At 42.0% G+C, this 15,459-nt stretch overlaps 1 protein-coding gene across 4 annotated transcripts in view; it reads right to left on the reverse strand.

Moving 5' to 3' along the window:
• Positions 1-15,459, reverse strand: part of SLC37A1 (solute carrier family 37 member 1) — a 40,006-nt gene extending 24,547 nt beyond the window's left edge. The window contains exons 1-8 of one of the 4 annotated variants that reach the window (XM_032994430.2): positions 15,022-15,459; positions 9,980-10,254; positions 8,183-8,264; positions 7,238-7,364; positions 5,285-5,363; positions 4,294-4,429; positions 2,714-2,790; positions 716-882 (exon numbers count right to left, since the gene is read on the reverse strand). In XM_032994430.2, the coding sequence (XP_032850321.1) occupies positions 716-882; positions 2,714-2,790; positions 4,294-4,429; positions 5,285-5,363; positions 7,238-7,364; positions 8,183-8,264; positions 9,980-10,035 (724 nt within the window). In that variant the 5' untranslated portion in view covers positions 10,036-10,254; positions 15,022-15,459. Of the gene's footprint in view, positions 1-715; positions 883-2,713; positions 2,791-4,293; positions 4,430-5,284; positions 5,364-7,237; positions 7,365-8,182; positions 8,265-9,979; positions 10,260-14,519; positions 14,687-15,021 lie in introns of those variants that run through there. The other 3 variants (XM_042788286.1, XM_042788284.1, XM_042788285.1) reach the window with 3 other exon arrangements.

Consider the following 15,459-nt stretch of genomic DNA (forward strand, 5'->3'; position numbering starts at 1 on the left):
CCACACAGTTAATAGTGAAAACATGTATAATGAGTATCTCTTCAAACACTAGTAGTGCCATTTACTGACAATAAAACAACAGTACAGAAAAAAAACACAGAAATATTCCTGGTAGAAATATGTAACTGTAGTTTAGAGAAAAAGAAGAGGGTGCTCCATGGTACCCTTTGCATCCTGCAACCATATTAAGTGCTATTCTGGCAGTCCAGCTCATTACAGCGTTCTAGTTATAGCTGCAGAACTTTTTACTTCCTGAGACAGGACAGTTACAGTAAAATAAGCATTCATAGTAATATATCTGAGTCTATGCAGGGACAAAACAGAGCATTTCTTTTTCATTTTTAATTTAAAGTGACAAAAGTTGCTCTTATCAGCTGACTTCTGGATTTCATAGAACAGGATATGGGTTGCATGGGTTGAATGGTAGCATAGAACATACATTGCAGCCATTCTGCTAAGATACACTTGAACAATTTTTAAACGTAGCGAACTAATGACAGCACAGTGGACTGAATTCTGAAGTGTTACCCTCTCAGGTATGCCAGAGTCTGAGCATATAAACTCTTTAGGTTCTCCACCTAGTGTTCCAGGAAGAAGTTCTTAAGTATTGGCATAGGTTGAAGAATGCACTTTGCACTGAGTCTTTTAGCTTAAACAGCTGGTGTTCTTCATCCATAATCAGCCCTCCATGGTTCTATCCCATTAAAGCACTTACGTTCAATAAGAAAGAGGAAACAAACAATCCCCATCACAGCAATGATAACACCAGGCATCACGAAGGAGAGACCCCAGCATGTAGACACCCAATAAGCAGCAATTAAGGATCCTAAAATATTTCCAACTGAAGTGTGAGAATTCCAGATTCCCATGATCAAGCCTCTCCTGCATTTAAAAAAAACAAAACAAAACAAAAAACAAAACAACAAACCCACAAATATTTATTATTCCAACAATACTCATTACTATCTTGAGAAAACTGTATAAAAAATGACTGTTCATCTATGGTGTTAGTGAAATATTTTCAATCTTACTATTCTTTAACTGACCACTTTTTTATGCTGTGGTCTTTCATCTGGCAATTTCAAGGCACCTAAATATTAATAGAAGTGTTCTAAATACTTCTCTGTGCATGACAGATCTCATCTTGCTTCTAATGGCATTTGAAGGCACCACTAGGGCGTGTATATTTCTGGATGGAGTTTCTTTGATAAAAACAAGTATGCAGATTCTGTGTAGCGTGTGCATGCTAATTCTGATGTTTCTCAGAATGAAAGTCCTCCTGCAAACACCTTGCACCAGTGATCTGATGCTTTCAGGATATGTTAGCCCTCTCATGCAGAAGAAAACAACCTGTACAGGATATGCAGAATAAGTCCTGTATTTTTCTGATCACGTTCTGGACTTGCTAGGCACTAGTAGAAGTAACACATGCGCAAGCTTGGCTAACAGACATAAACTGCTGTCTTCCTTGAAATCCCAGATCAGAACCGCTGTAGAATAGCTCCAACTGAGCTAATGCAAACCACTAAAATCTGATTGAAGTCATGACAGCAGTTTTGGGTTTTTTTTTGTAAGTCATGGGAAAACTGCCTTGCCCTCAGCAGTTTACCTGGAGTAACCTAATTTGAACTAAACCAAATCTTTTCCTTCAGCTGAAGACAAGATCTAAGAGGTCTGCGTATGTTTCACAGAATTCATAGCAAAATGAAATCAAGAACCAGATCACTGACATTCAAACCAGAGCCCTATCCATTAGTCCACTATGTGGCCTCCCTAAAAGTAAAGGCTGTTGCTTTTGAACAAAGCAAGACCTGAATAAACATGCTTGTTTTGCACAAACTTGCCAGTTTTGTTCAGTATTTCATGGTGGTTATCATTCTTTGCATTTTGTAACATTCACCAAGAAGGCTGCAGGGACTATGGAAAACTAGTTCAAGCCTACATCTTAATTATCCCATGATTTTACATAGAAAGCATATACTTAATTTTCATATGTCCTTCTCTTGAACCAATTGACAATAGTGTTCATTCAATGGTATGTATCTACAATGGATGGCACTACCGAAGCATTACCATATGCTAGATTCATCAACCATTATCAGAGACAATGGATTTAGCATGCAGCTCTTGCAAAACTTATGGAAAACTCCTGTATGGTATGACAAAATAAACATTATGAGTGATCTCTATGCAGGATTAAGGAAAAAAAAAAAATTAAAGAAAGTGACAAAAAAGAAATGTTAAATCTGTTGCCATATGTACATTTTTTTTAATTAAATTTTCAAGTTTCTGTAAGTGTGTTAGAAAAAAAGACATTAGACAAAAAGATACTTTTAGAGTTATACCCTGACAACTGCTTTGAAACACAAATGAAAACATAGGAAAATCCACATTAAAATGGCATAATAACAACCTTTATTGAAAGTGGTTTTAGACTGTTAATACTTGCAGGAATTACTCTTAATTCAATTCTGAAATATATAATCTGAAAAATTAAACATCAGACTAAAGAGCTACCACAGAACACTGTCTTGACATGAGACAGAATTTATAAATTCATCAGTGTAACAAAGAAAACTCCTCTCAGAGATCTACCTAACTGCTTGTTTCATCCCCAAAAAACACTGAAGAAAGATATTTAAATTTACTATAATATTACAGCCCAGAATGTATTGATTTGTACTTCCAAAACTGTGGATTACATATTATTTACCTTCCTTTTCCAAACCAGTTGCCAATACATGTAACGACACTCGGCCAGCCAGTAGTTTGCACCAACCCATTAGCTATCTGAAAGTATATAAAAATAGTAATAAATAAACATACCCCATAATAAGTCAGGTTCCTACACAATTCCTGCCGAGTGCGGCATTGGGAAAAGGAAGCCTACACAAATGCTCTGAATTTAGAAATTTAGTGGGGTGTTTTGAAAGCATTCTTTTCCAAGAATAAACAAGTTACAATGTTTTGCGGAAATTCTTCCCTCTACCTACTTCTCTACAATTATTTTATGATTTAAAGCACAAAAGATTATAATCCAATCACGTGCTTACCAAAAGTCACATTTCACTGAACAGAGAAACGCATTCCCCACACTCAAACAGCAACATAATACTTATCTCAGTTTGAACACATGGCAAAACATGTTTGCAATCAAACAAAGTGGAAAAAAATAAAAGTTTAGGGGAGACTGAATAACTCTGAACATTAACTTTAACATTTTTAACTGATACCTGTAAATAAATTGAGAGGAGAAACTTAACTTACTATATATTCAGGCTGAAGTAAGAACTATTTCAGCCTCCGTGTTGCACAGATCATAACCCTAACTCATCTCAACTACTGAAAATCTCCCTATCTAGAATTACACATTAACACAGAGATCACAATACAGTAATTCACACATACAATGAGCATTTGAACATGCAAGGAAACAACCTCACTCCACCCAAATTAGGCTGGTGGTGGGAGACCACCCTTGCTATTACAGGATTCACTGACCACATCACAGCTGAGCTGGCTGAGATAGTCAGTTTAACCCTAAAGGAGCCAGCTCCTGTCTCGGAAACCACGTAAGCCAAGAGCGCTGACGCAGTGACATGGTTTAAATGGATGATTTGGTGAAATGGTTATAAAAGCTTGCAGAATCCAAGTTAGTATTGCTGCATGCCATGTTGCACAATGCCATGCAAAGGTGCCAGCAGTGAAAGTGCTACTGCAATAACACAAAGAAAGCAGCAGTGCAAGGTGCAGTTGTGACCAAAACGAGTCCGGAGTGCTAACCATATCCTGGTCCTGACCTAAATTCCCTTTTAGGTCAATGGGAAATATTCTTGTGACACTGATTAGATCTACAAGTGCTCCAAAAGATCCCACACAACACAATGAATCTCGTTACAGAAACTGCCTGTTCTCAGGCACACCAGTGTGGGAGACTGTTCATCATTAGCAGTATAAATGTAACTTTCCTGCAGAGAAAGCCAGGATGTGTCACTCAGGTCTTGGCAGACTGAAAAAAGTAAGTACATTTGTTTTAAAACTTGCCCATATTTAAGCCTGCAAGGATCTGATCACTGATTTAACACAGACTGAAACACTTCAATTTGTTTTCAAAGATTTCTTCCACTAAAAAAACATTTTTCAAAAATAAAACCTGGGGCTATCCACTCTGTCATTTCTGCCTGTCATCAACAACCTATGCCAGCATTTACATCCTCCCATCCAACCACTAATCACTGTTCGCAACAGAAAAAAATAATACAACGTTAAATGGCACCATAACATTGTGCCTACCTGGGCCATTATGTAAAACCACAGATTATGTATATTATAGAAATAACCCAATCCAAACATTGCAGTGAAGAATCCGCTAGCAAGCATCCCAACTGTCAAATAGTACCGGATAGGTAGCCGTTCTCCTATTATTCCACTTGGAATGTGGAAAGAAATAAAAAGAAAGGCAATAGTTAAAAATGAGATCATACCACAAGCCTTCACAAATAAAGAATATCTTGTGTCATTTAATTCTGGTTGAGGAGAAACTTTACTTGTAACAGCTGTTTTCCTTCATAGCAGCAAATAAGCCATTTTTAGCACTTGACAGAAAAAAACAACAAAGAGTTCATGCTGAGTAATTGCCAAGTGCTGACATCTGCACATCCATCTTTCAGGGAGATACTCACCTGGAGCACATCGGAAGAAATTTACTGACAGAGTCATTTTCCAAATGACACCCATAAAAGGTGGGACACATCTCCAGCCTCTTAAAGTGAGACTTGTCTCCCTTACTAATGATTCTAGTCATGAAGGTTCTGGTTTTAGTCAATACAAAGAAGCATCTCCAAACAACAGCTAATACTGCACATTTTAAGATGGGTTCAGTGTTATTTTTTTGGAGGTGTCTGCTTCTGTGCTTTGACCATAGAGAAATCCAGGACAATCAGTTTACTCTACACATGCAAATTGAAGACTGATAAAGTCTGAGGACATATATTCCAGCATGTATTCCTTCATATGCCATATGAAGGAAAGACAGGCTAGACTGCGAGTTGGAAAGCATTTCTGCAGAAGGCAGTCAGGATGGGTGCAGGTAAGAAGCTTTCTATATACCAATAGGTATGATACCCCTGGGGACTCGGGGTGGTGTGGTTTTTAGCTCAGCAACCAAGTTCTCACTCTCTCCACCAGAAACTTTATGGTAGTAAAGGACAATATCTCAGTAACAGTACAGCCCCATAAATTAACAGTAAATGATAAAGCAGGTTTCCAAGAGAGTGAGGTTTACCTTAAATACATTCCAATCGCATATGCACACAGAAATGAGTAATCCAGTGCTCCCAGTAACTGCTTGTAGTTGTTCTTATCTAAGAATAATTTTCAAAACAAATTATCAGTTTAAACATACCAGTAGCTTCCCAACCATTTTTACATATTACAAGAAAAATGTTAGTGAATTTACACTGACATTTAATTTTCAATAGGCATTTTTAGACTTAAACATGCATTTTGCAAAATGTTTTAGTTAACCAAAAACAACACCTCTACAACTGACTCTTTTGCCCGTAACATATTAGGAAAATTCTGGTAGGCCCGTTCTTATTTCCACTTTATAAAAAAACAGTATTCAGGAAGAGAAAAAAAATAGTTATTTACAAAGTATCCTTTTGTTATAGTCCTCAGACAAAAGAAAACACAAACTTTGACGGACTTTATTAAAAGTGGAAAGATGTGTTGCAAGTGTGTGAGCTCCTAACAGTCAAAATGACTAAAAAACACCCATCACCATATAGGCTTTAAGGAATCAGCTTTATATATATATATATATAGTGGGTTTTTTTAATGATTAAATCCTTTTGCATTTCATTTTCCAACTACTAATAAGGCATAGAATTATAAGTCTTGTTTAAAAAAAAAACAGGGTTCTGCTCTGTACAGCAAATGACCATAATCACAACTAAATGGGGCTTGCAGGCAAGGATGGAGGGAGCAGGAGGGACTCCACCCAGACAGAAACACCAAGTCTGGTCTCAAGAGACCTGACCTCACACCAAGAAAGACAGTTTGTGTATTTGCAAAGAGCCACAATTCCCATTGACTTTGAAAATAAAGTGACAGTTATTAAAACATTCCTTCTTCTTTCAGTGTCAATCCCAGCTTGCCAGCTATGTTGCCTGAAAAACAGAGCTGAAAGAACAAGTCTGGAGTGCCATCCCAAAGCAGTAGCTTTGCAACAGCCTGTGTGTTCATGGAAAAAGGAGGACAGTGGAGCTCATAAGTCTCCATTGAGAAGCTAACTAGTGCTTTAGACAAGCAAACTCAGCCTCTCCTTGGTCCAGGGACAAGAAACATCAACCAAGTTTAACTGCATCCCAATACATTTGGTAACCTGTGGTACTAAGTAACTTCAGTAGACTGATTACCTTGCAGCTGGCAGTTAATACACAGAATTTTGTCCAGAGAAAACCCACAGCTCAGATCTTTAATTATCTTTGAAGAAAGTAACACTCTTTTTAAATTGTTAATTAAAGAATAACTAGACTGGATGGCTAGATAGACTGGACTGGCACATTGACAGGATGGACTATTTGACTTTGTTGATGCCTTTGGTGGTGATAAAAGTGTCAAGGAATGATTCAAAATCTCTATTAAATTCAAATCAATAAAATTCAAATTTAATTGTAAGTAGGCAAATATTTTTTTCTATTTCAGTGAAAGGCCAGGTTCATAAGCTATTCAGTAAGCTGTCAGCTCTATTCTGCAATAGTCTCCCATTTTTCTCCATTGAAATGGGGAGAAAACTATTCCTTTTGGCAGATAAGGACTCTGGAAAGTTATAGTTTAGATAAACACCAAGTAATTTAATTTAAATTATTGCTAGACCATGAATTAAAACAGCAGGAAATTATGATTTATTTTATTCTTCACCCTTTTTTTCCCCCTCAATAGACATTCTGAAGACAAATCCCTTTTTTTGACTGAGAACTGCTCTACTCAAGACATCCCATAGCTGTAACAAGTAAAATAATGCCAGTTGTTTAAGTGACTTTAAATAGGCAAGACAACTAAGCCTTCTTTGGAAAAATCAATGAGGACATGGAAAAGGAAGCACCTCTCACATACTCATCTCCTGAATCCCTGCACACATGAAGAAGAAACAGCAAGAGGCAAATAATCTAATTATGAGCATCACCCCATTACTAAGAAAGAAAAAATCAAAACCAAAAAAGCCAACCCTTACCAAATGGCTCCCAACCACATTGAGATACATTAGATGGCTTTCTGACAGGCTGAATCTGGACAGCATATTCTTTGTAGGAGCTGAGTTCAACTTCATGTGAAGCAGCGCAATGCTTATGCAGCTCTCCCTGATACAGAAAGGGAATTTGAAAATGCAAAATTCACTTGTGACTGTTAATCCCCACACAGCAAAAAAATAACAATTCCAGCTCTATAAGAACCTGTGTCAAGCCCACTAAAATCAGTAAAATTGTTAGCCATTATTAATTACTTGGTATTTTTCTGGCTGAAGTAATTACATGGTTAGAAACAACATGCTATAAGTGAACTGGTGTTTCTGATACTGCAGACTTTCAAAAACCTTCACTAACATCAAGCTACTTTGCCCACTGTTAATCAGTTATATACAATACAGCCCTGGGGGATTTGATTTTTGTGTTTGGCAAGTTATACAGGCCAAAGATTAAACTAGCAAACCTAGAATTAGATAACATTTTGCCACCAGCTTCACTGGGAACAGAGTCCCAAGTGTACAGACAACTATGACTGTACTCAACAGTACTTGGAACAGTCTTGTAAATGCCAGTAGAATTTTATCACGTTTGACCTATCAGTTATGAGCAACTTTTCTCAAACACATGAATGTAAACCTGTAAACTCTTAAATATCTATAATTAGATTAATTCACATGAATTAAGTGTAGGCATAGCTGTTTCAAGTCTTAAACCCAAAGATTAGACATCTATGCAATATTCTAGGAATGATCTCACTGAAGGTTATCAAGTAATTGTTACTGTGTACTAGCTTTATCAGCTTTACATCATTTAAACCATTCCAAGTTAAAGTTTAACACCGCCTTTCACAAAAGGAAGTACTGAAAAAGACGACTACTTCCGTGTTTGACAGGAGTAGAAGGATGTTTAAACAAGGACACAACCCTGCTTACCTTAACTATACTAATAGGTTTCCTTGACAAATGGAAGCTGGCATACAACAAGAAAGTGAGAGAGAAAATGAAGGCTCTATACCTACAATATAAAAAAAATGCGTATTTGAAATCATTTTATTCAGATTTACTTTTAGCACTGAATTACATAAAAATATTACACAAATCATTGGTAACCTTGGAATACCAGAAGACAACTTTTTTCATGTTCTCCAACAGCCTGAAGAACCACCCTAGCAGTTATGCTGCTTTACAACGTCTGCTCTGATCTGGCTTTGGGAGGGAGCTAGGTAGCACACAGGTAGGGGCAGAACAGCAGGGCAATGCTCTGTAGTCCACAGGGCTGATCTGCCTTGTTTACAGCCTTCCCTCGGGGTCTGTTAAAAGGCAGTTCAACATTAAACATACTGATAATCAGATTTCACATTTCACTGTCTCATCCAGTTTTCTGGTATGATTACGACAAATGATGGCTCTGTGGATGTCAGTTTGGCTACCGTAGGTTATCACTTCTTTCTTTCCTTACACTTTTGGGATTTTGAATTACTTTTGCCTTCCACTGTAACAACAGAAATCAGCCACTTCTAGAGATGGACGGGAGACCGACTCTGACTGTGTATACTGTCAGCTGAAGCTTATGAACATAATTAACCAGCTTTGGGATTGGGAGGAAATTTTCCCTTGTACCTCACTGGCATCCTTGGGTCTTTTTCTGTAGTTCATATGAATTAAAAGGTCATCTCAAACTCCCTGTCACTGCAAGCATGAAACAAAGGTAACAATCTGATCTATTCTATTCTCTATCTACAGCATATATCAGTTTAAGGAGACCGCTTTATGGATTTGTGCTTTTAACAATACAGAGACCAGAGGGTATCTACTGGCTCCTTCTAGCCTTGATCTTAAAATTAACATCTGTAAATAAAAGTACATCTGTACAAAGATCTGATATCACAGAGCCTACTGTGATCCCTAATTTTTAATTAACCTTTTTCAAGTATCGTCTGCCTTATAAACTTTTAGATAACAAGGGTCTTGTTTTATAGTTCTGGCTTAGTCACAGAGACATTAAACAAAAAAAAAAAAAGTGAGTTATCCCACAAGTTGAGTTATTCACCCCCATAACTGAAAATGTCCTCACAAGTGATAAAACTGCAATGACTTTGTACTTGCTGCTCTACTAGAGAAAGCATGAGATAAAACTGCTCACATGGGAAGTGCTTGGTCTTTCGTTTGTTATCTTTTTGTTATTCACACACAATTGACTCAGTATTCTATCTCAGAAAGCACAAAAACTGATGCCATCCAACTTCCAGGATTAGTTTTCCTAAAGCAAAGAGGTTTTGGTTTTGTTTTGATTTATGTTTTGTTTGTTTTGGTTTGTTTTCATTTTTCTAATATTACAGTAGCAGGAACTAAAACTGTAATTCTACAAGCCCATATTACACATTAAATTATGGGGGAGAAAATACACTTCTGGTTAAAAAAAGAAATCTAACCTCAAGCACCCTCCCCACCTAAGAATTTGAAAATAAAATTCTGAAATTTATCCCTTCAAAGGACAAAAGGCTTTATTCTCTAGCACACTTGACTAGTAAGAATCTGTCTGGATTCCCCCCAACAAAATATCTCATTTCTTAAATGTCAGTAATATTTATTATACAACTGACTATATTTTCTTGCTGTACATATTAAGCAATGAAAAAGCAAAAATAGAGCAAGGTAACAATATCATCTTCCTCAGATACATATTCATATTGTCCAAGACAAAAATCAACACCATACTTCAAGACTTACCACTGATCTCGTGAAAATGAAGTGATGAAGCGAATCCCAGGAGGAAGCTGAGCCATCTACTCTACAGCTGGTATCAAATTTTAGGCAACACAGTTACGTACTCGTGATGGTATCTGTTCTTCAGAATGCGTAACCAAGGTTCTCCCAAAGCCATGCAATGGTAGGCTGTTAACAAACGTGGAAGATATGCTGCCGATTTGATCTCCCTGTAGGGTTTTTTTTCTTATACCTTCAGTCACAACGTGGCAAATTCTTCACTCTGCCGTTGTTAATTGCTGTTCTTCAAATAAGAGAAGCTAAGTAAATATTCTTATCAAATTACTACGATATTTTCCAATCACAACATCTGAATCAGCAATTACCTATTTCTGAGACAAGTAGTTACTGTAATCAACCTTCTAGACATCAAAAATCTGATGGAGAATTCTAAGCCAATATAAATCACTGCCTTTTCTGAATTCTATCATGTATAATATATTTTGAGAAGTCAGCATAGGATAAAGCAGTGAGGACACAAGGAAAAATTAAGTTAGAACGTGATCCAAAGCCAGCTGACAACAAAACACTCTTCTTTAATCCCAGAAGGACTACGAACAGGCATCAGCCCACCTTACAAAGATCTATTTTAACACATCAGAAACGTAAACGAGGTTGAAATTTGTTCAAAAACAACTGTACTGTTTTCAGCCCAGAACAGAGACTCCTCCAACTTCAGAGTGGGTGCTGCTGAACAATGCTGCCAGCAAGACTTTGACCAGCACTGTCTCTTCCAGTCCAATTTCCCTGTCCCAGTAACAGTGCTGCACAAAGCACCACATCATCAGAAAACTTGAAAAAGAAAAAAAAAAAAACAAAGTTTTCACCACTTGAGCTTCCTACACCAGCTCATTCAGCACAAGGGAGAAGGGAGACTCACATGCATACATAACACGCTGGGAAGAGCGACATTGCGGCAGCATCAATTAATTCAGTTTGGTTTAAAATCTTGTAGAATTCCTCTTGTTCAAATTTGGGCTAGAGCCCCTCAACAGAAAAAGATGCTTGGTACCCTTCACCACAGGTACCACAAGAGGAACTAGCTGCACTGTTATTTTGCAGCAAGTCTGAGCCAGCTGTTGAGTGAAGTGACAAAAGGCACTGTAGGCAAAAGGTGTGACTGCAAGTCATGCATGCAAACTGAGCCTCCCTGTGTGCTTGCAGCAGAGCCACCCCAGCTGGGTGCCAAGTAACATACCAGGGTCTGCAACACAACCCCTGTCCCCCCAGCAACCCAGCTAGTGGGTTTAACACCAGCACCAGCCACTGCCATGCTCCTGATGGGAAGCTGGTAGGACAGAGGACAAGCTCTTCAGGTAAACAGGAGCTGAGCTAAAGCAAAAATCTCCTTTGAAGAAAACACACCTGCCGAGACCAAGGGTTTGACTTAACCTGGGAATTTTAGAGGTTCCCACAGGGCAGACAAAGGTTTGAGCCCCTCTCCTCTCATCTTCATTGCCCCATCTTACAACAGAAATTAAAACTACTCCTCCTCAGCCAGCTGAATGGCAACACTAAACAGTATCTACTGTGTCAAAGCTGGCAACTTGAAAGCTTCACTACTGACAGAGGCTTTTTCCCCAGGAATGGAGGAAAACTACCACCTCTTCATGTAACAGAGTATCCCATCAAAAGATCAAGGGTCTGCTCCTTTATGCTAACACATTTTTGTCATACCTTTATTTTTTTCGGTGTCCTGGTTCAGCTTGACACCTCCCCACCCCTAAACCTGAATTGACTTGCTAATCTTGCTTGGCATGTTCCACCTCCTCCTCCCCCCTCCTCGAATCGGATAACTAGTTGTGCAATTCATCAGCAAACCCCACCATCATTCCCACCCAACATGAGTTTCCTGCCTCCTCTCTGAGGTTGCAGAGGTTAGGGAAAGTGCAATCCTACACCCTCCTCCTCTCTCCCACCCCCAGCTGCAGGTCCCTGCCTCCTGATGCATCAGACCTTACAGTCAGGCCTTGTAGTCCTACAGCGATGATTCAGGTGGCTGATGATCCATCAGAAAACCTGCCCTGAAAAAAAAGCTGATCCAATAGAGAATATTAACTCACTCTGTGGTCACAAAACTGCTACATAGGATGAATCCGAAGCAGCAGGAGCATAAAAGCAGGGACTGAAGGTGGGACTGCCCCTTATAGCCACAGCTAGCTAGTTAGGTCAGCTGAACTCGAAGTTCAAACCAACAACTGCTTGTCAGTGATTTTGTGTTTGGTTGAAATGAGCTGCTGATAGCTCCATTGGGAGAGGAAAGATAAGAAGAAAAAGAGGTGGGCACAAGCAGCCCAGAGTATGAGTTAATTTTTCTTCCAACAGTAACAGATCTATTTTGGGGTGATCCCAAACTCCACTTCCCCTCTCTCAGAGTTATCCCAAACACCGAAACTCTATTTAACTGACCACACTAAGTGAGGTAACAGAAATGTCCATGGGGAAAAAAACTGAAGTCAAAAACCTCTTTCAACAGTTCCCTTAAAATATAATGAGACAAGGCAACTGTCACCATAGAAAAGTAATTCTTTAACAGGTTACTATTTAACAGCTTTAGCGTAAGCAGAAGATGACTTCAGGCATCTTACAAAAGGTTTCAATGCTAAGTGGTCACACAAGGTTGCTTATGTGTGCACCTGCTGCACAGATCATACATACACACACCACCTCCTAACAGCGTATCCTTGCCACAAATCCAGAGTCACAAGACCCTAGCAATGACGACTGGTCTATCAGCAGCGTTTACAGAACTGCACCCTAACTCTATTTCACAGGGGCTGATTTCATTTTATTTACTGCAGGCAGAGAGACCCGAGTTCTCATTTACTTGTCAACAACTTATCTCTGTCCCCATATATCCATAAGTTCCTTTGACATTCATGTGCTTGTAATAAACTCTGTCCCCGTATATCCATGTGCTTTTAATAAGCTCTGTCCCCATATATCCGTAAGTTCCTCTGACATTCATGTGCTTTGCTGGCCACAAAAGCAAAGAAATATGTGGTAACAGGTTATAAAGATTGCATCCTGCTGTAGATTAAACCAGATTTAAAAACCAAGCTATTCTTCAGAAATTACATTGACAGGCTACAACACATAACTGGTAGTTTACCAGTATATCCTTTATATTTCTATTTTACTAATAAAGCCTAAGGACAAACTCCAATTCAATCACTCAAACCAGTTTCTTTCATTTTCAGCAACCATTTTACCTGACAGCGAAATCAAATACTTTCGCTTCCTCCTTGTGGTACTGCAACGTATAAAGCAATATTCTAGTACTTACTTTGAATCTGTATTTACCTTCCAAACTTTGTATTGCTTCTTCAGACTTGCCGCTGTACTGGCTGAAACATAGCTCCCTCCTTGTTTCAGGAAAATACCGTCATTCATGACCGGCCTTTACCACTGCAAATACTGCAAACCTTGGCTCAGCTGTGCTGCGCGCTGGGGAGACAGAGCGAAGCTCCTGCCCGGCCCCTGCCCCGGTGTGCCCCGCTCCCCTGGAGGGCTGACATTAATTCTGTGTATGCAGAGACGGTGGGTAAGGCAAGTCCTCACCAGGGTGTCCTTAAGGACTCAAAAGGCCTTTAGTCACATGCAGACCCAATACATATTGTGCTTAATGGCCCACAGCTCTGCCTCTGCGCCATAAACTGCCAAATCCATCAGCTTTGGACCCTTAAATGACCATATTCTTCCATTTAAGACAGAAGGTGGAAAACAGTTAATCCTGGCTTAACAACAGGAGACGATAGTCCTTGTGAATACACAGTGAATCCACGCATGCATCCCAGGACCCACACCGCACTGGGAGCTACCACAACAGGAGGGTGACCCAGCAGAAGCCAGGGCAGCCCCCTGCCCCCCATAAATGCCGAGCCCAGGCCAGAGCCAGCACACCCTCACCCCGCGGCCCCAGGCCAGGAGCCGGACGAGGGGACGGTGGCAGCCACACAGCTCTGCCTCAGCGGCACGGGGTGCTGTGGCCCCCAGGAGCCCCCCACGGGCAGGTTTCAGGCAGCTCGATGCCAGCCGAGGGCTGGTCTCTGCCTCTGGGTTACAACTGCTCAGGGCCAGAAACCTACGGCTACTCCCGCCGCTACCAACGGAACCGAGGGGCACCCCCAAAACAATCCTCCCCGCGTGCGGGTGGAGCTCCTCCGCCGGCTGGGGCAGAGAAAGGGGGGTCTCAGAGCAACCCACGCCCGTGAAGAAATAAAAGGGGGAAAGCAAGACAAAAGGTGAAGGAAAGAAAACGAAGAGCCGGGGCGGGTGGGGCGGTGGCCGGGAAGGTGAGCGCCGAAGCGCCGGCAGCACCACAGCCGCCTTTCCCAACGCCGGCCGCAGGCGAGCCGGGGCCGGGGCCGGGGCCGCCGCTGCCGAGCGGCCCCGCGAGGGAAGGGGCCGCGGCCGCCCGGGCGGGAAGCGCTGGCGACGCCCCCGCTCCGCCCCCGCCGCCGGCCCGGCAGGTGCACGGCCGCCCCCCGCCCGCCAAACCTACCCGCCGCCGCGTCTCTCGCCCTCCGGCCGCCGGTAGCTTCCTCCTTCCTGCCTGGCCTGCCCCGAGCCGGGCCGGGCGCGGCTAGCGGATTGCCGCCCGGCCGCGGAGAGCTGCGCGGCGGGGCCCGTCTGCCTGGGCCCCTCCTCCCCGCCGCGCCGGGGAGGAGGAGGAGGAGGAGGAAGAGGGTGCCCCGCGGCGGCGGGGCGGGCCGCGCCGCGGCTCGGCTCGGCGGGCAGCCGGGCACCCCCGCCGGGGGCGGGCAGGAGCCGCGGCGCGCCCCGCGGAGGCTCCGGGCCGCCGCCGTTAGGGTCTGTGAAGCCTGCGAGGGGAAGCGTTGCCCCGGCCCGGCCTCCCGCGCCGGCCGCGGCTCCCCGGGCCTCGCCGCCGCGGGGCTGAGCGGGCGGCGGCGGCTCCTCGGCGGGGCCCCGCCTCACCCCCAGCCCGCCGGGGAGGGACAAGCCGCTCGTCGAGCCGGTGGTGCTTGCCGTCCCCGCCGACCCACCTGCTGCCCCAGAGAGGCGGCCCGGAGCCGGCCCCGCGGCCTCAGCGCTCCCCAGGGTGCGTGTGCAGAGACGCTTCGCTGCAGCGCGGTCGGTTGCCAGCCTTAAATAGGCGAAGGTATTTCTGCTGCCAGACCGCAAACGTTAAGAAATCACGCAGCAGGTCATCTGAAAACTGATGGGAAAATTCGGTGGTGCTTCTTTAAAATATAAATATTTATTTTATTTGCTTTCTGGCTTCCTGATCTTGCAGTGCATTTTCATTTTTATTGAGTGTATGTATTTCAAAACTAAGGTACTTATAAATGTGTACTTCCAGCTGCAGATGTATTTCTTTATTGTGACCACTTCACCAGTCCGGATAACCCTACGCTGCTTACTTCATCCAAAACTGAATTGCTGCTAACAGTTACCTTGTGCAGGTTTTAATTTATCTGTAT

This window comes from Tyto alba, unplaced genomic scaffold (genome assembly GCF_018691265.1).
Source record: "Tyto alba isolate M040663 unplaced genomic scaffold, T.alba_DEE_v4.0 Super-Scaffold_14, whole genome shotgun sequence".
NCBI classification, from domain to species: Eukaryota; Metazoa; Chordata; class Aves; order Strigiformes; family Tytonidae; genus Tyto; species Tyto alba.